Source organism: Barbus barbus, assembly GCF_936440315.1.
Source record: "Barbus barbus genome assembly, chromosome: 2".
Lineage (NCBI taxonomy): Eukaryota > Metazoa > Chordata > Actinopteri > Cypriniformes > Cyprinidae > Barbus > Barbus barbus.
In genome coordinates, this window is record NC_136730.1 from 41793739 (window position 1) to 41814057 (window position 20319).

Here is a 20319-nt window from a genome sequence, read left to right on the forward strand (position 1 = left end):
CCAGTAATGATACAGTGTATTATTTCAGCTATTGCTTTTGCAGAATTAACTGCGGTCTGTATGAAATATGTAGCATGGATATGATACATCTACATAGTGTAATCATACTTTCTACTGCCTGATTACCTCTAGCTCTGCTCATTCCAGTCATTTTCATAAACCTGAGCTTTATGCATAATTATTTGTGCTTGTGAGTATGTGTGTGCGTGTGCATGCGCGCATATATATATATATATATATATATATATATATATATACACTCAATAGATAGATAGATAGATAGATAGATAGATAGATAGATAGATAGATAGATAGATAGATAGATAGATAGATAGATAGATTAAAAAAATCAAAAGTTGTATTTGTTATTTTTAATTGATCTGAACATAACCTAATAAAAAGTTTCAGTAAGGTTTATTAATTAGTGAAAACAAAGGTACTGTTACTATTTTAGTGATAAAAATATTGTTAGTTAATGAATATTATCATATTTTGTATAAATAAATACTTTTTTCTACCCTTTTTTGTATTTTTTTCTGCACATATATTCTTATATAGTATAATTAATAAAAAAGTATGTATATGTATATTTATGTATATATATATATACATACATACATATATAATAAAAAAATTCTGCAAATTTTGCACAATATTTTTGCATACTATGATGCACATATTCTAGTTATCGATTGTGCAGAATTCTATAGTGTATATGCCTGTATATATTTAAAAGTATAACTACTTTTGACTCCACCAAACAAAAGATTTGAAAAGAAAGTTTCAGATACCAGGATGCTACAAAGCACCAGAGCCATCATTTATTTATGTTTGGTTAATAGCCCTAGCCGCATTACAGGCAAGGTTGTGACAGCACTGAACAACAGCCAAGTCCAATTTTGCTGCTCTCCACACTTTACCTTTCCAAACTGCACAGGCTCTGAGTCTGAAATACAGCTGCTCTCACCCATCAATCACTCTTCAGTCCACACATGCAGACAGGTAGAGCTACCTCTAGTGCACCTGTGAGGAGTAAATTCTGGTGCACTGACAGAGCCTTACACTGGCTGTATAGGCATTCAGATTTAAGACAGGTGAGCCACTTACTTTAGTCACTTAAGGCATAGAATAGAGAGTGCTGCAATCTGAACCTTTGGTATCTGCCAGAGACTTTTTCTTTAATGGTAAGACATGTTTCATGGTGTTTCTCCATAAAGCGCTGCATATGGTTTTAGGTCTGGCATTTGTTCTGTGAGTGCTCTTCAAAAACATAGAAGTGATGTATTGATGTATACTCTGTACTTTGTCTCCACCTAGTGATCATGTGCCAAAACCATTTCAGGCCATTTCTTTAAAATAAAATAAAATAAAATAAAATAAAATAAAATAAAATAAAATAAAATAAAATAAAATAAAATAAAATAAAATAAAATAAAATAAAATAAAATAAAATAAAATATAAAATATAAAATAAAATAAAATAAAATAAAATAAAATAAAATAAAATAGATTGATTGATTGAATGAACTACCCAAAATGTACTAATATTCATAACTAAAAATCTGATTTGTCATGCAAATAACCTAGAATTCCAACTGCTGATTTCTTCCTCAGTATGAAGCCGCAGTAACTTTCTTGTGGACCGTGGCACACTGCTCAGCTGTGCAATGACTGACAGGTTTTTATGATCTATCAATCATCTAAAGCGTGGTTTGTGTGTGTTATCGTGTGTTGGGGGAGGTCTGACCCACAGCCTAGCCTGACATTTAGAGAAGGACGAAATCCCATTACAGCAAAGAATGATGGATCTTTCTCTTCTAAATAGTAATATGCATCCTGACATATACATTTTGTAAAAAATAAAATTACTACATTCAGTCCTAGTGCATTTTATTTTTATTTTATTATCTGTTCCCTCTTTTAAATAGCTTTTCTGTTACTGAGCTGAATAGTGGCATGAGAAAGACTTCTAGTATTATTCCAATTTCAGTAATATTTGTAAGCTATCATCAATGGTATATTATTATCATTCTGTAAAGGGAATGAATAGAAATATCCCTTCATTGTTATTAAGGAAGATATTTTAGAGCACAATATAAAAAAAGACATTAATAAGAAACATCATGGAATTTTTAATAGCACAGACATCACACTATTCAGAAATCACTGCATTATTATCCATAAAAATAATATTCTGACCAAGTTGTATACAATCAGAACCAAACTAAAACAATATATTTTTGTGTGTTCTTATTTGGCCAAATAGCAAAAGAAAAAATGTTACCATAGTATATCTGTATATATATATATATATATATATATATATATATATATATATATATATAATACAAATATAAAAGGGCACCACCATGTTAACATGACATGACTAGCTGTGTCATGCATTTACAAAGCAAAAAAAAAAAGAAGATTAAAAAAAACACTATTACATAATGAACAAAGCATGAACATTCGATGACTGGATCTGCTGCATATTGATGAGATTTAATCCAAAATGTGCATTAATATGAATGTTTGTAGCGTAAGATGAAAAACACACACATAAAAGGAATAAAACCATTTCGATGTGAAGTGACATACAACCAGTGTTGCCAAATATACTTATTATAAGTAACTTTGGGCTTGTTTTCTTAAGAAGTTTATAAAAACTACCGAAAATAAAATGGCTAGAGATTACATGGTCTATAAATTTTGAGGACAATAAAATCATCACTTTTAATTCAGTGCATTTATGTTGTGATGATATGGTCATTTGGTGCTTGAATAATGTACTGGGGGAGGGTATTTTTTTTTTGGTTTTGTTTTTTTTGAAAGGGACTAGAAATGGTTGAAGGAATGAAAACAAGCAACATTTTGGAAAACTATATATAGGGGTTCCCTACGCAGATGAATTTGCCCCACGTCGCAGGGGTCACTTATTTTGGGCTAATTTTTCCAGACAGAGTTACTTACTTTGGGTTTGTTTTTTCAGACCAGGCCACTTCTTTCTATAGCAAAACCTGGCAATACTGGCTGCAACCATTAAACAAGACCAGTAGATGTAAGAATAAAGTCTAAAACCACTGGTGTTTTTCAGATGAATAAGAGATAAACAAAAACTTACTGACTGAGCCAAGGCACTCAGTAGCATTCTTATTGACTGTGTTAATAGCTAATGCAATTCTTTGTTGAAGGGGCTCAAGTTAATCTTATTAAAATGTGATACAATTTGAATGTGGCAAAAGAGAAGGAATGTAACGCAATAGCATGTTATCATGCTGCCTTTGATCAATAGCACCGCTGACCTGATAGCAAATAAGCAAAAGGGCAAAGTTTGAAAATAAAAGCTCCTGGCTGTTCTCCTGAAGAAAAGAGATGGACATCCAGCCTCCAAAACACCTCGCAAACTTCTATAATTCAGAATACGCCTGCACGGGACAAGCGTGTGATCCTGCTTTAGGTCTCAGTGCTACTCATGGCCTTAACATGCATCTCTGAAAGAACGCAAATCCACCAACGAAGCAACGCTACGCTGTTGTTACTGAACAATAAATATGAGCTTGAAGTTATTTCCCACTGAAGACATGAGTCATGTTTACCTGGTCCAGATCCCTCCCCTTTATGATTCCCTCTACACTGATAAGAGAACAGCAAACACATCGACATTTGGCAAAATCTCAGCCTCTCTATCAGTCTAGCTCTGATGAGTCTTGGACATTAATTACTGTATCCTCAGCGAAATCAAAGAGCTCCGCTTCAGTTCCTGGGTGCAGACAACGTATGGTAGAACAACGATCTCTATGTGATTCCACCATTTGAAGTCCATTGATTGGGAAGGGCAGAGTAAAAGATCCAAGAGCGCACTGATGTGCTGAGGCTGAACCGTTTACAAGCTCGGATGGACTCAACAGGCCATTGAGTGAAACTCTGGTGAGCTTTACAGTGTGGTGTTGATTCTTACATACAGGCCAAATCCTGACTTTGCCATGAAGCTCTCTGGGACTTCACTCGACCTAAGTGCAACAGACTATGGAATAACCCTGGACCCCACTTTCACCATGCTGGAGTTTGAAGGCCTACGTGTTCTTCCTCTACAAACGGGTACGTCTAACCTTTGGTCTGCTAACTCATTACTCATTGACGCAAAAAGACAATAATGATTTCTGAAGATAGGCCTCATGGATATTGTGGACTTGAAGATCCTGCTAAAAAAACAGCTTTTCAGATTATCTGCCCAAACCAGCTAACAAAAGTATGTTCGAAGAATGTTTTGTCTAAGAATTTCTGAATGTTCTTGGAATGTTCCAAATATTTAAAAAAAAATTTTTAAGGAAGCATTCCATTTGATAATTTTGAAAACATTATGGGAACCATACTTTTAAATGTTCTCTAACATTCTGAACCAAGTACTGATATATAAATGAACATTCTATTAATGTTACTCTTTGTTCATAACTTTGAGAAAACCTTGCCAAACCCTTAGCCAAAGTTCTGAGAATTTAGTTAATGCTTTAGTAAACCAGCTTATCCATGTAAAACAGCATGATCTTTCTAATTAATCTGGTTGAACAAAAAAGTGTGGTTTGTTGAGGTAGTCGGGGCACTGACTTATACATTAAGTATGTCTATGAAAAAGAATTGTACTCTTTGTGTACATGTTGGTTTCATATGGTTTTTATACTGATTTCAAATTTACATTTAATGACTCTGATCCATATCAGTATGTATATATATATATATATATATATATATATTCATTCCTCGTTCATTCATTTTCTTCATTATGATATTGAGACATTTGTCTCACCTTGACATTCTTGAAATGAAATGGAGATAAATTGATAGATAAAACAAAAAAAACAAGTGTAAAGTCAGTGGCCTAGTTAACAATCCCACAGAAGTGCAGCAGTAGCATCCCATTCTCCATCCCAGCTTCCAAAATACAATTTATGCTGTTGACCAGCAAAGTTGGTCTTTTCAGCAGGGGAGGCTTGTTTGAAGATGATTGATATTGCATTTGAGTTGCATATACACTACATGCTCGGTTGAGTTAAAACATAAACACAAAGATAAATGTTTAAAAGCGGTCTGTCAGCATTTGTATGCATGTCTGCTGCCAATGAACATGGAGAACTGCAATGCAAGCCAAGTAGAGCATGTGTTTAACCACTCTCATTTGTAAACTCCTCCATACTTGAGTGTTTAGGCCATTTGCTCACAGAGCAGGGCACTAAAAGGTAACTTCGCAATGACATTAGTTCCTATAGCATGAGATGCTGCTATTTCAATTACTGTCTGGTCATAAGAGGACTTTTCAAAAGCCTATGTGCACCACTTCAACCTGTTCCTGCTTTCCATTATAATCTCATTTTCTTTAATCATTAGAAGCGCTGCTGATTCAGACATACTGGATCCATCTTACCAAAGCACACATGCGTGGGTGCCAGAAGCATTGTAGACTTAATATAATATAACTGCCCTTTGAACCCAGAGGCGTTCTGTATGTTAGAGCATATTACCTCTCTGAGTGGCTTTAAAGTGCTGAGTGTATTATTTGCATACATTAGGCTTTATTCCTGCATTGCCTAAGTGAAGATGTGATGTTCGCTGGCTTGGGATGCAAACTGGTGGCAATCAAATCCTGAGCGCAATTTAATGCAACACATGAGGGAATTGAATTAAATTTTAGCTAACACTGCGAAATTACCTGGGAAATAGCAGTAGACTGAGTCTTTTCACTGACCTGTTTAATTAAATGGAGTTTCACTTTCACAAAGTAATAAGTACAGACACTCTGATGCCGGGCGGATAATCCACTGGGTGATTGGACACGTTTCCTCCGCTGAGTTGGAATTGCAATGATTTACGTCAGGGATCTGCAACAGGGGGACTGACAATTATTAGTATTTATTTTTTCTCAATGGTATTTTACATGAAAAAAACTAAAAACAATCTTGTGTATTAATAAAGTTTCATAAAAAATTCTGACATTTTACTCAACCTCAGGCCATCCAAGATGTAGATGAGTATGTATCTTCTTTGGAACATATTTGCAGAATAGCATTGCATCACTTGCTCATCAATGAATGCTGGAGTGAATGGGTGCCGTCAGAATAAGAGTCCAAACAGCTGATAAAAACATCACAATAATCCACAAATAATCTACATGACTCCAGCCAATGAATTGTCAACTTGTGACGTGAAAACCATCATTAAGACTTCATTTATAACTTCAAACCATTGCCTCCGGTTAAAACATGAGTCCTCTATCCATAATATTGGCTTCCCCGGTGAAAAAGTCATCTCGTCAGAATCAGGTGAGAAATATGCACAGACCAAAGACATTTCGTTTACAAGCGAAAACAGTCCTAAACAAATATGTAGGTGGATTTTGATGTGAGAGAACAACAGTGGATGAACTTTTTCAATGGAGGAAGCGTTCTGAATGAACTTTTATTCAGCAAAGATGAATTAAATTTAAAATTATAGTTTAAATTCAAAAAAGTGACAGTAAATACTTTTGTAATGTTACAAAAAGTAAAAAAAAAAAAAAAAAAAGATGGTCTTTTGAACTTTCTATTCATTAAAGAATCTTGCTTGAAAAAAAAATCACAAGTTCCTCAAAAATATTAACTGTTTTTTGCTTTGACGATAATAAGAAATGTTTTTTTTGCAGCAAATCAGCTTGTTAGAATGATTTCTGAAGGATCATGTGACACTGAAGACAATGATACTGAAAATGAAATTACATTTTAAAATATATATTAAAATAGAAAACAGTTATTTTAAACTGTAATAATATTTCACAATATTACTGTTTTTACAAATTTTTTATCAAATAAATGCAACCTTGGTGAGCATATGAGACCTTTCAAAAGCATTAAATAAATGGTAGCATCTACATTGTCAAAGTGGTGCTACAGATGTCAAATTCTGTTTTGTCCACTCTTTTTCCAATGAAGAGCCACTAATTCCAGGACATGTGCCTGCATCAGTACCAGTGGCTGCGCCGCAGCAGAGCAGCATGAATCTCTGTGCTATCTGCGCAGACAGAGCTACAGGGAAACACTACGGTGCGTCCAGCTGCGATGGCTGCAAGGGCTTCTTCAGGAGGAGTGTGCGCAAGAACCATGCCTACACATGCAGGTGAGAACTGACAACTATCCACTATATGTGCTTAATACACTTAAAATCACTTTTAATTCATCTCTAAACATGCTAGTATGGCCTCTATGAATTGTTGTTAGGCAAAGCAGTAAGCAATATAGGTTTTTAAAGGTCAAGTTAGAGACAAAAGACTTTTCAGACACGGCTAATTAATTAATGCTCACTGAAAGCACAATGAAAGCCAGTGTAGGATCCCATAAAAGCTGGCAAAGAATGAAACGTAGGATTGAAAATACAAGATACCAGGGTTATTGACTAAAATATATTTGTTAATTTAATTAAAGCTGAAATAACATAAAGTAGAAATATTAGTAGAAACACAAAACATTAAATTGCAACACAAAATTAGTTGAAATGGTGACTATTTGAAATAAAAGATGAAAGGCTAAAATTAGACAAACTGGAAATAAGTAAAAACTAACACTGGAAAAAATTAATAGAAATGAGAAAAGCACATAGGCCTAACACAATTACTAAAAAATAAAAATAAAATTAAGATAAAAGCTGGAAATGATAGTATATAAATACTGCTAAAATAACTTTAGAAAGAAAAGAAAATTAAATTACATAAAAAAAACACTAAATATAATTTACAAAATACAGTTAGCATTTTTATTTTTTTGTATGAATTTTATAAAATTTACAGAAATATTTCATGAAATTAATAATTAGTGTTTCAAATGCAGACAATATGGATTTGTATTCTAGGCTATGCAGTCCTGTACAGCATCACATGATATACAGCAGAAATGTTATTTCACATTTCCACAGGAGTTGACTGATATATTGTCTTTGTGGCAGGAGCCCATCTATAAATGAACACAATGTGTGTGTCCTATAAAGAAATAATCTGATCTGTGACCACCTTCATCAGAATGTGTAAGAGCATGACCTGAAGTGTTTCATTGGACCTCTTCAAATGTGAGAATTATAGTTGCCTATGTACTTCTGTCTTTGTGTGTGAAGGTTCAGCAGGCAGTGTGTGGTGGACAAAGACAAAAGAAACCAATGTCGATACTGCAGACTTCGAAAGTGCTTCAGAGCCGGCATGAGGAAAGAAGGTAAAAGCCTGAGTCCATTTCATTTTAGTTTATGATGCAGAATTTCAAGAGTTTTTTCAAGGTCACGGATCTGGACTAGGCCTGCATATAAACTAATTGAGTTATTGGACTTATCCCAATACTTGTGAATGTCTGCATCGCTCTCTGAATTAAAGATATTGAACAACTGGGTGAACTCAAACTATTATAATAAGGCAATTGCCAAAACCATCATATAAATTGTAATATACTCTCAAGGTGAAAAGCAAAGAAACAATGTAAAAGTATCTGGGCCATTGATTAAAGCTTTATAAAGGTGTTGTTCTGAGCCATGAGTCTAAGACATCTCATCAAATATTGTATTAAAAATGCCAAGTTTCACAGTGTCCTTCCCACGTATAGAATAGAGCTCGTGCTTTCAGCGGGATGAAGCTGTGTCCATGTAATAAGTAACACAGCTCCAGAAATACAGTAATGCTGAGTGACCCTGGTGAAGGTATCAGTGTCTCTCCAAAGTGCTAAAAGTCGTTGTTTTCTTTGAGTAAGATGCACCTGTAACTTTTTCACTCTCTAAAGCTTGTCAGTGAGACTCTAAAACTCACTATAAGCTGGCTTACAATGTTTTGGTTGAAAATGTTGCATGTTGTTTCAGTTTGGTCCACAAACTCCACACAAAATAAATGATACTTATTTCCACTTCAAGCTCTTTCTGTGTTGGGCAGGGATGCTTTTCAAACAGATATTGAAGAAAAAGTGCATAGCTAACCGTATAAATGCACTAATTGCCCTTGTGAAAAAGAAGTATACTTTGGCATACTTCAAAAAAATTATTATTAAAAAAATTATTTGCTTTAAAACAATATTTGCAAATGAAAAAGTATGAACTGAATGTAACATTTTAAGAGACTCAATAGCATGTTAATGGCAATTAAATGAAATGAATTAAATGTGTTATAGTCTAAATTGTATTATATTGTAGTTACTGTAGCTGAAGGTTTTTGTCCTCTTAAGTAGCGCTTAAGTATGTCATGATATATGATTTCATATTTACTACTATTGAAATATGGTTAAAGCATTCTGCTGACTGTACAGACAAGCATTTATGGTAAACTAAAATATAATTTAATGTCATTTCTATTTAAACTCGCATATCATGTATTTAAATGTGCTTGTAATTACACACTTGTAGTGATGAAACTGCAATTCAGTGCATTTCAAATAAATTAATCATAAATGTAAATTAAAATTATAACAACATACTTTACATGTGCTTAAGTATGCTAGTCAACTAATAAAGCAGAACAAAAAAATATTAAAACATAATGATTTAAAACTTAGTTTAAAGTATAACTTCTAATTTGGCATTTTTTTACTTTTTAAAAGTGTACTTAAGTGTGTAAGAGCCTGTATTCCCTTCAAGTACACTTAAGTAGCCTTTTATTTCATCAGTATTATTTTATCTGCTTTTTTGTAAGGATGTCACACAGTGGCAGTAACTATATACAGTATATATACATATATATATATATATATATATATATATATATGTCTCAATATCATAATGAAGAAAATGAATGAATGAGGAATGAATATATATATAAATATATATGAGCTCACCAAGCAAATTCCAAACAACTATGGTGTTTGGCCAAAAAAAATAAAAATAAAAAATACACATACATAAATCCAACTATACATACATGTCCTATAAATTATAAGGAGTGAAATGAAGATGCATAGATACCAGAGGAATTAAGAGCATGGACAATTCTATAATAAGTGCTGTTCAGAAAACGTGTAGACTTAGTTTTAATTGCTCTACCTGAAGGAAGAGGCATAAAGAGGTGTCTGGCTGGATGTAAGGGGTCTTTCAGGATTATTAAACCTTTTTTTCTGCAAATGTGAGAGATCTCATCAATAGTGGGAAGATCACAGCCAATAATTTTTGAAGCAGCTCGAATGATATTACAAATCTGACTTCTCTGCTGTACTTTGGAGCTACCAAACCATACTGTAAGTGAAAAAGTCAGCACGCTTTCAATAACAGCTCTATAAAAATTGAGCATACCGACTTTACATACACCAAACTTTTCAAGCTGTCTTAAGAAAAAAAGCCTTTGATGAGATTTTTTCGCAATGCCTCTTAGGTTGTTGTCCCACTTTTAATGTTGCAGAGATGGTAGTCCTGAGAAACTTAAAACATTGAACCTTTTCAATGTGCTGACCATTAATAGTCAATGGCGAGACAGCATTTTTCCACCGTCAGAAACCAAACACCATTTCCTTTGTTTTTAAGACATTCAACTTCAGATTATGAGTATAACTCCATTCAAACAGTGTAGAAACCTCCCTTCTATAGTCCAATTCATTATTATTTGTTATTAAGACAATTAATGTAGTCATCTGCAAACTTAAAAATTTGCACTGATTTACAATGTGAAACACAATCATTAGTGTATACAGAGTACAATAATGGGGACAGTACACATCCTTGTGGGCCCCCACACTAATTGTCTTAAGACTTGAAAATGTATTATTAATTTTAACTACTTGTGTTCTGTTCTGCAAAAAAATCCAAAGAGCAAGGGAGTGTTGAATCCCCAATTGCTTTACCTTATCAAAAACTTTAACTGGAATAATTGTATTAAATGCAGATTTATAGTCCACAAAAAGAACTCTGACATAAGTGTTGGGGGCTTCAAGTTGTTGCAAAATTTAATGGAGACACAGAGCCACAGCAACATCATAAAATAAAATATATGTGTGTGTGTGTGTGTGTATGTGTGTGTGTGTGTGTGTGTGTGTGTGTGTGTGTGTGTGTGTGTGTGTGTGTGTGTGTGTGTGTGTGTGTGTGTGTGTTTTAAGTGCATCCACTGGCTATACCGTTATCTGTTTTCTATCAGGTAACACATTAGGAAAGTTGTTATTTTTCTCTTTGTTTGTGTCTCTTAGCTGTTCAGAATGAGCGTGACCGTATCAGCTGTCGTCGAGAAGGTCAAGGCGTTGGGACTCTCACTATTGATGTGCTGATGCAGGCAGAGGCTTGCACTCATCAGGTGAACTTTCTGCTGAACTTACTTTGAAAACATTCACATTTGTAAACAATATCCTTTTCTTACACAATACACTTTAAGAGTAAACAGTATAAATCATAAACAATGATTTAAATGAGAAAGCCAACAGGGGACATTTGACCTCAGAATGACTTAAATTGGTTTAACCCTCATGTTGTGTCCAGGTCATTTTGACGCAGAGAGGGTTACAGTATCTTCTTCCAGTATAATTGGTGCATTGGACTTTTTGGGGAATTTTGGGGATGCAAAAATGACCAGCCAACAAAAAAAAAAAACTTAAATTTCTTGGTGTGCTATATTGTTACTAAATCCTGAATTCAATCATTGTATTAACTTTTTTCTTTCGATTAACACAGGTTTTGGATTTCCTTTTGGAACTGATTGGTCATAGACCTCAGTGATCTAAACTTATGGACCTCTGTTTTTGAGTTAGCACTGACAAAATTAGCCACCAATAAATCTTTTTTCACTCAAAAACTATGACAAATCATTAAATAAAAAGAAAGAAAAACTGTGCTAATGAGAGATTTAAATGCAGGTCAGTCATTTCTGACAAGAACACAGTGAGTTTCAGATTTTCAACACTGCACAAGGGTTCAAATAAGACAAAAAAAAGCATGAAAATAAGAGGAAACGATTGAAAATCACAATATTTATTTTTATTTCATCTGTCAAGATGTTTGTTTGTTTGTTTATTTTTTGAAGGACCTTACAGTCTTGGATTATACATCTAAAAGGATCAGAACCATAGCTTTGCCTCACACATTTTGCTTCTTGAGCTCGAATCATGTTATAAAAAATATTTTCATGCTGGCCCATTTTTATCTTCAGCTTGGTGTTTCTTCACAATGAGGCACAAAATCACTTTCCAGAACCTTCACCCTCTCTGCTCCTCTCTGGCGGAAAGAGCTGCCAACCTCCAAACAGCTGAAACCATTACAACTTTTAGGAAGCAGCTGAAAACACACTCCATAACCCTAAACCAATGCACTTGCAAACCAAAACATAGAAAATCTTCTTCTTTCACTCCTCTGAATTTTTCCTCTGCTCTAGCTTTATTATAAACGTGCCATTGCATACTGCAAATACGGCTCACTCTGAGACAAATTGCTTATGTGGTTACACTTTATTTCGATAGTCCACTTTAGACATGCTACTAACTATAAGTAACTTTTTAACTACATGTCAACTAATTCTCATTAATGTGCAACTACATGTCTACTAACTCTCAGCAGGGTAGGTTTAGGGTTAGTAGAATAAGTTGACGTATACTTGCAAAATTTCTGATTGTTAGTATATTGTATGTTGTGGACCCATCAAAATAAAGTGTTAGAAGATATTAAACAGACAGCCTAATAATACTCTAATGACTGCTAGTTGACATGTAGTTACTTACTGTTAGTAGAATGTCTGGACTATCGAAATAAAGTGTTACCGCTTATGCTTCTCTGTTGTAAGTCGCTTTGGATAAAGGCCTCTGGGAAATGCATAAATGCAAACATAACTGTAATTGAACTATTCATATTAAGCTCAGAGTCATTCTGCCATCTGCAGAACCAGAATCCCATGAGGGACATCAACTCCAAGAAGATAGCCGGCGTGGGAGATGTGTGTGAATCCATGAAACAGCAGCTACTCCTCCTAGTGGAATGGGCGAAGCGCATCCCTGAGTTCTGCGAGCTCTCGGTGGATGACAGGGTAGGCCTGTTCCTGACCTGTTTGTTTGATCATGAGCTGTCACTTCCTGTCCTGAGTATGTGTGTGTGTGTGTGTGTGTGTGTGTGTGTGTGTGCGTGTGCGTGTGTTTGTGTGTGTGTGTGTGTGTGTGTGTGTGCAGGTGGCACTGTTAAGAGCTCACTCTGCTGAGCACCTCATCTTCGGGGTGGCACGACGTTCACTTCCCTACAATGACATCATCCTGCTGGGTGAGCGGATGGCTGGGTTGGGTTCACTTAAAGACGGGCCATTCCTGTTTGCACTACATTTTTCATGTCGCAATCATATTGTATGCATTAGATAAATTATTAAAATGCATAAATTTAAATTAAACTTACTATTTAAAAAAAATGGAAATCATATTAGATTTACCTCACAAACTAGTGAACTATTCTTGAAAGATTTGCACTTACCAGGAAATAAATTGCAGTCATTATTTAACTAAAACTTTTTTTTTTACTTGTTTGTTTGTTTGTTTAAAATAAAAATGAAATAAAGTACAGTATATAAATAAATAAATACATTTTATTATTTTATTGTAAATAAATAAAAACATTTCATATTTTATTTCAGCTAGTTGCCGATTAGTTTAACTTGATGCACTAAAATAACCGAAATGAAAAGATATATGTAGACATAATTAAATACAACTGAATTACAATTTTAAATAAGATATTTATATTTTTTAAATATCCATATATTTTAAAATGACAAAAACACAGCAAAATTATGAAAACTTAAACTGAAATTAAAATGAAAACAAAAAATACTAATAATTTAAAACAAAGTTTTAAACAAAAAAACTATAATAGTACCTTAATAGTATAATAATATTGATTTCAATATGTGTCTTTATTGGCACTGTATAAATGTTATAAAATTTATAATCAATACATTTTTAAGTACCTGTTCCAGTTTATAAATTATACAAATACTTGCTGTTTTTGTTGTTTGTTTGTTTTTGTTTTTTAAGTTACAGAGCTATTGGCTCGAAAGTAACAACCTTAATGTTAGCATGATTTGTCAATATACTGTGTTTGTACAGGAAATGACTTCATCATTCCTGTTCGAGGCACCGAGCAGGAGATGTCCAAGGTAGCCACTCGTATCCTGGAAGAGCTGGTGAGACCTCTGAAAGAGCTGAACATCACAGACACTGAATTTGTCTGTCTCAAAACCATCATCTTCTTCGCCCCAGGTTAGTCAGGGATCACCGCTGTGTTCCCAGTCAAACTCTGTCCATGCCAGGAGCGTCTGCACTTGTTCCTGGCACTCTTTGGTTGTTCTGTCTCTCTTGGTTTCATGATGTTTTATGGGGATCTATTAATATCTGGGACATGCTGGTGAGGATTGTTGAGTTATAGACTTTCCTGCCTGTTGGCCTGGAGGTCTGATTATAAGAGTGGAGCCAGGTTGGTCAGTAAGATTTGCTTTGTTTCATTTTCCTTTGTTTCAGCAGAGGCCATTTTTGTACCATGTGCTACAATCTAACATATAAAGCTAAAATGTAAAATATTACAGGTTTTTCTCTTTTTTTTTCTTTTTTTAATATATTTATTTTTGTTAATATATATATATATTAGCCCAAAAATATATTTGCTACAATATGTTTCAAAATATTTTAGAATAAATAAATATAATAAATAAATAAAATTTTGTCACATTTGAAGAAAAACTTTATTTGTTGTCTATAATGTGTGAAGAAATAACACGTGAACTTTGCACATAAAAATAAATAAATAAATAATTTAATCGTAGATCTAGTTTTGATTTTGGCATATGAAGGTAGAAACTACATTCTGTGTATTTCAATATTTTTTTACAATTTCAAAAATATATTTAATTGAGCTTTACTGTTTACAACATATATTTAGCATAAATAACAAATATATTTTGGCCATTTTTTCTGTACAAAATACATTTTCTTGAAAATTTCAATTGCGAATGATTTTATACAGTATGTGTTACCTGTGCAAATAATTTCCATCCTGTTAGTTTTTTGTAATATGCTTTACATTACAAAAGCCTTAATGACATTCTTACCCAGGAAGTGATGTCATTTAAAAAAAAAAAAAAAAAAAAAAAAAAAAAAACCTTCACTCTGAAATTGATAGTAAATTTAGCAAAAATGTTAAAGTATAAAAATCTTAAATACTATTTTCTTCTAAAACATGCTCCAATTTTACTTAAAAAAATAAAAAAGGAAAAAAAAAAATGTTTTACAGTGTATGGAAAAAAAAAAAAAACTTTACAAAAGAGTTGGACAAAATTCAGAACTGAAGAACTGACTTGCTTTCAATTCTTGATTTGGAATTTTTCCCCCAAAATCATTTGCAGCTGTCTGTCCTAAGAGTTTAATGATCTGTCTGTTGCTTATTGAAATATAATTTTTCACAGATATACAGACAGACATGCACATACAAATCTTGATTATCCAATCCATGCACTAAATGACGAATGCCATCTCAGCTAATCTTGATGTGTGTGTTGTTTCAGACTGTCCTGGACTGCAGTGCTCTCAGGCAGTGCGCCGCCTGCGATTCCAGGCCCAGGTGCTGCTGGATGAGGCCACGCGCGAGCAGCGAGGCCGGTTTGGGGAGCTGCTGTTGTTGCTGACCACACTCCAGAGTGTGGCCTGGCAGATGGTGGAGCAGCTGCAGCTGATGCGTCTCCTGGGCAAAGCCAGTGTGGACAGCCTGCTGATGGAGATGCTCCTGGGAGAAGAAGCAAGCAGAGGATCTGAAGCACTGCTAGCCTCAGGTATAAAACCAATCTAAAAATCACAAATGAGATCTCAATTACTCCTCCTAGCCATCCGTGAGCTTAAATGGAGATCAAATTAAGACATTTGCTGAAGTCTCAAGCTTCTCAGATTATTCTCCTGACAAAATCTTACATGTGTCTCCAGTAAAAAAGATCTCAACAATGTCACAGACTCTGGTCAGATTGCCAAGATATTCAAGTCTGCAATTCAGTATCAAAGATCTCATCAAGAACTCATTTCTCATCAAATGCTTTCAATAAGTGCACTTAATTGTAGGCCAGTTACATGTAGTAAACCTCAAATCTTAAGCGTATACATTTTTTAAATGACTAAACTTGCAGATAATATATTATTAATTAACTAAAAATAAATGTCTGTCCTAACACACTTGTTTCTCAACACACTTTTTAACTGTTAAATTAATGTTAGATACATTTTAAATTATTATGTTTTAAAAATCATGATAATAATCTTTTGTTGTGCGTTAAAGAAGTACAGTTATTGTGATGACTGAAATACATGTAAAAATCACATGTAAATTACTGTATTTTAAATGTACTAAATTGCAATATTACAATTGTGTAATTACATTTTTAAATACATGACATACAAGTTTCAATAGAAATAACATTACAGTATATTTTAGTTTACCATAAATTCTTATCAGTACATTCAGCAATAACTTTAACCATATTTCAAAGACAATAGAAGCAATTATAGAATGTCTTTTACTTAACTCCTACTTAAGTAGGTCAAAAAAGCGATCTAATATTGCATTTAATATAAATTTAAACTATAATACATGTTTATGTTCATGTTCATTTTAGCAGTTGACATGCAGTTGTGTCTGAAAACATTATAGTTATTCTACACTCAAGTATATTTGTATAATAAGAACTCTTTTTAAAAGCTTTATAGATTTATATTCATAGTGTATGTCAAAAATAGTCTCTCCTCTGTTTATTTCTCATATAGGAACATATGAGACAAAATTCAATCAAAAGTCTAAGATTGCTAAGAATTCAATAAACTCTCCTGAGTTCCTCTGGGTTTCCATATACTGCTGATTTAGGATCAGTATATACTCTTAGATGAGCAGTGCTGGTCTGGAGACATCGTGGAGAGTTACTGTAGACTTTCTCCAGCATAAACTTCAGTGAACTTAGCGCTGGTTAAGATTCCATAGGAGATCTCAGTCCAGAGTCCATCTGTCTTAGTCTAAGCTCTCGGGCTTAAGATAAGACCCACCATTTGTTCTCTGAGGGAATGGGGGCTCTTTCTGACTTACCTGCAGTTAAAGTATAAACAAGTTGGAAATGGAATAAAACAGTAACTTTTTTTTTTTTTTTTTGCCTTTCTGTAGAGTCAAATCCTGAGCCACTTATATTCACCACAGCTACAGAGTCTGTCCTCTCTAGAGGAATACTGATGGAGCACATCCCAATGCCTAACTTCACATCCGTGATCCTTCCTGTACCCTCCTGTGAGTATCACAAGCACAGGTAGTCAAGTTGTCAGTCCTATAGAGTTTAAAGGGATAGTTCACCCAAAAATCAACAGTCTTTGTCGTATCAAGCGCATTTGACTTTTTCTACCTCCATGGAACATAAAAGAAGATATTTTGCACAATATCCATGCTGCTGTTTTCCATACGATGAAGCAGTGACCAGGCGCTTCTCCCAAACAGTCAAATTAAACATCATGCTGTAAACAAATATTTTTTTCAAAGATGTTCCATAGATAAAACAAATATTACCGGAGTATATTTTACAAGAAAATACAATTTCAGTCTTTCTACTTCAAAATTGCATGTTTAATTCCATGTTTCTTGTAGAGTAGGGTTGTGCCGATAGTATAATATGTGAAAGCCAGTCATAAGTGTCAAATTGAGATTGAATAAATCTGAATAAATAAGCTTTTCATTGATGTATGGTTTGTTAGGATCGGATAATATTTAGCCGAGATACAACTATTTGAAAATCTGGAATCTGCGGGTGCAAAAAAATCTAAATATTGAGAAAATCTCCTTTAAAATTGTCAAATGAAGTTCTTAGCAATGCATATTACTAATCAGAAATTAAGTTTTGATATATTTACAGTAGGAAAATTACAAAATATCTTCATGGAACATGATCTTTACTTAATGTCTTAATGATTTTTGGCATAAAAGAAAAATCAATAATTTTGACCCATACAATGTATTTTTGGCTATTGTTACAAATATACCCCAGCGACTTAAGACTGGTTTTGTGCTCCAGGGTCACATATAGTATTGTGTATCAACGATAGAGAGAGCCTTTGATGAAAGCAAGACAATCGTTATATTTTTATTATTATTATTATCAGGCTAGTATTATTATCTAAGTAATATTAGGGCTTATTTGTTCCATTATAATTATTTTCCCGGGTTTTTACAGTGTTTGCATGGAATTTGTGGCTTGTTTCCGCCACAAAATAAAAAATAAATAAATCAAATTAAAAATGTAATTGCAACTTTTTATCTCACTCTTCTGACTTTTTATATCTCACAGTTATTTATTTTTTATCAGAATTCCGAATTTACTTTTTTGCAATCTTGACTTTTTTTTTCTTGGAATTGCAAGTTTACATCTCGTAATTCAGTTTTCTGTTTAAAAAAGTAATTGCAAATGTTTTCTCATTATTGAAACAAGCTGCCTTATATTTGCATAGCACTTTTCACAATACTTAGTTTCAAAGCATTTTCAATTTACTGCATTTTTAATGTCACTTTTGACATTCTGACCTTTTGTATGCAGCAGGTTTGTCTGAAGATGCCCTGTTATCCACACACACCGGGCATGTGGTCTTCACACATGGACAAGCAGCAGACATGCCAAGAGAAATGTCCAACAGTCTCGCCATGCCAACTGTCCACACGTGCCTTTAACCGCATGTATAAAGGTCCTCAGTTAAACAGACATGAATAACTTTATATACTTATGACCTCTGCTGAAAAACACATAAAACTGAGAACAAGGAGTCATTATATTTTACACATAGTGAGTAGGATAATGCTTAATAATAGTGTTAAAATCTAACAGTGTTAAAATTTTAATGAGAGTGAAAAATGAACACAATAAACGGTCTCCAAGCAGTATATAAATATTTTGTATGGAGATCACTGGTAAATGATTGTCTAATTTATTGGATGGTGACATGGCAGGGCACGTGCATAAACATTACAGTTCAACAACTCTCATGGGTTCATGGTTCAATCAGATACCAGATGTCAAACACATGAGGGTTGGTCTGCCTTATATGTAGAAAAAGGGCTGCCCGATTTTTTTTTTTTTTTTTTTTTTTTTCCCCACTTGGAATATATAAGAGATTTTTCTCTAGGCCTTAAATATCATGGTTTTGTTATCATATCATACACTGTAAAAGTGATTTTGTTCTTGTTGTTGTAAATAAAACAAATAATAGGTTTTACAAGAAAATACTATTTCAGTTTTTGTTCTTAAAAAATGCACATTTAATTCAGTGCATTACTTGCCATTTCTTTGTAATTATTTGTGAAATTTACTAGCAATGTCTGAGTGAAGATTGTTTCAAAGAAAAAAAAATACACCAATTTTTTTCAGTCTATCATATGTTTGTTTCTGTTGTCTGTTATCTTTTTTTTTTTTAAATACATATTTTGCAGTTTATGCTCATGTTAGATTTATTTTTTGTTGATTATCAGGTAAAAGTGAATTATTATTTAATTGTTTGGAAAGGAACTCAGCTATGAGGCAAACTAGAATAAATTAGAGATCAATAAAAAAGAGAGAAAAAAATCACCAGAGGGCGCCAAATGCTTATTATCCAATATGAAGCTTTTCCCATGTCAGGAAGTGCTTGTTATGCTTTCATATTATTTGACTTATTTCTCTATAAATATACATTTAGAACAAGTCATAACAGAACAAATTGTGATGAGAAATAATCCCATACAAACAAAACCTTACTTACAAAAACTGTAGAAGGAGGACAAAACTAATCCGAACATGTGAAGCACTTTTAAGTACTGTAGTTTTATTTAGATTATCATTGCAAAGATGCATTGTACTATTGCCGAACTCAGACAGAATGCATATTATCTTTTAAATTACCATGTATGAGGTTACCACAATGTTTAAAGGAATAGTCTACCCAAAAATCTAATTCTGTCATCGTTTACTCACCCTTATGTCATTTCAAAACTGTATTTCTTTCTTCTGCTGAACACAAATAAAGATATTTTGAAGAATGTTGGTTACTATGGACTTCAATTGGACCCACACCTTTAAAATATCTTCTTTTGTGTTTAAAAAAAAATGCATGCAGGTTTGGAATGACACGAGGGTGATGTTTTGGGTGGACTCTCTTGATTTCTCCCTCTCTCTGTAGGTTAGAAACAAGTTAGCAGCTGTGCTGGTCAGGCCTTCAGGAGGGATAGTCTGAGTCACCAGCAGCAGAGGGGCTATACATCAATAAAGAGATGGAACAAGAAATATTTGCCCCCCTGGCAACAGTAGCCACAACGAGCGGATCTGTCCAAATAACTAAGAACTACAGTTGT

The 20319-nt window shown here is 33.6% G+C and overlaps 1 protein-coding gene across 2 annotated transcripts; it reads left to right on the plus strand.

Moving 5' to 3' along the window:
- The first annotated feature begins 3445 nt into the window (after positions 1-3445).
- On the plus strand, positions 3446-19367 carry hnf4b (hepatic nuclear factor 4, beta). Of its 2 annotated transcripts, none has more exons than XM_079445555.1 (10): positions 3446-4098; positions 6960-7143; positions 8131-8225; positions 11157-11260; positions 12833-12976; positions 13116-13203; positions 14040-14192; positions 15491-15754; positions 17122-17241; positions 18539-19367. In XM_079445555.1, exons 1-10 carry the CDS (start codon positions 3984-3986, stop codon positions 18664-18666), a joined length of 1395 nt encoding a protein of 464 aa, XP_079301681.1. In that variant the 5' UTR covers positions 3446-3983; the 3' UTR covers positions 18667-19367. The 2 variants fall into 2 exon arrangements, with proteins under 2 accessions (XP_079301681.1, XP_079301680.1); XM_079445554.1 differs by having other exon boundaries at positions 3451-4098; positions 18536-19367.
- The last annotated feature ends 952 nt before the right edge of the window (positions 19368-20319 follow it).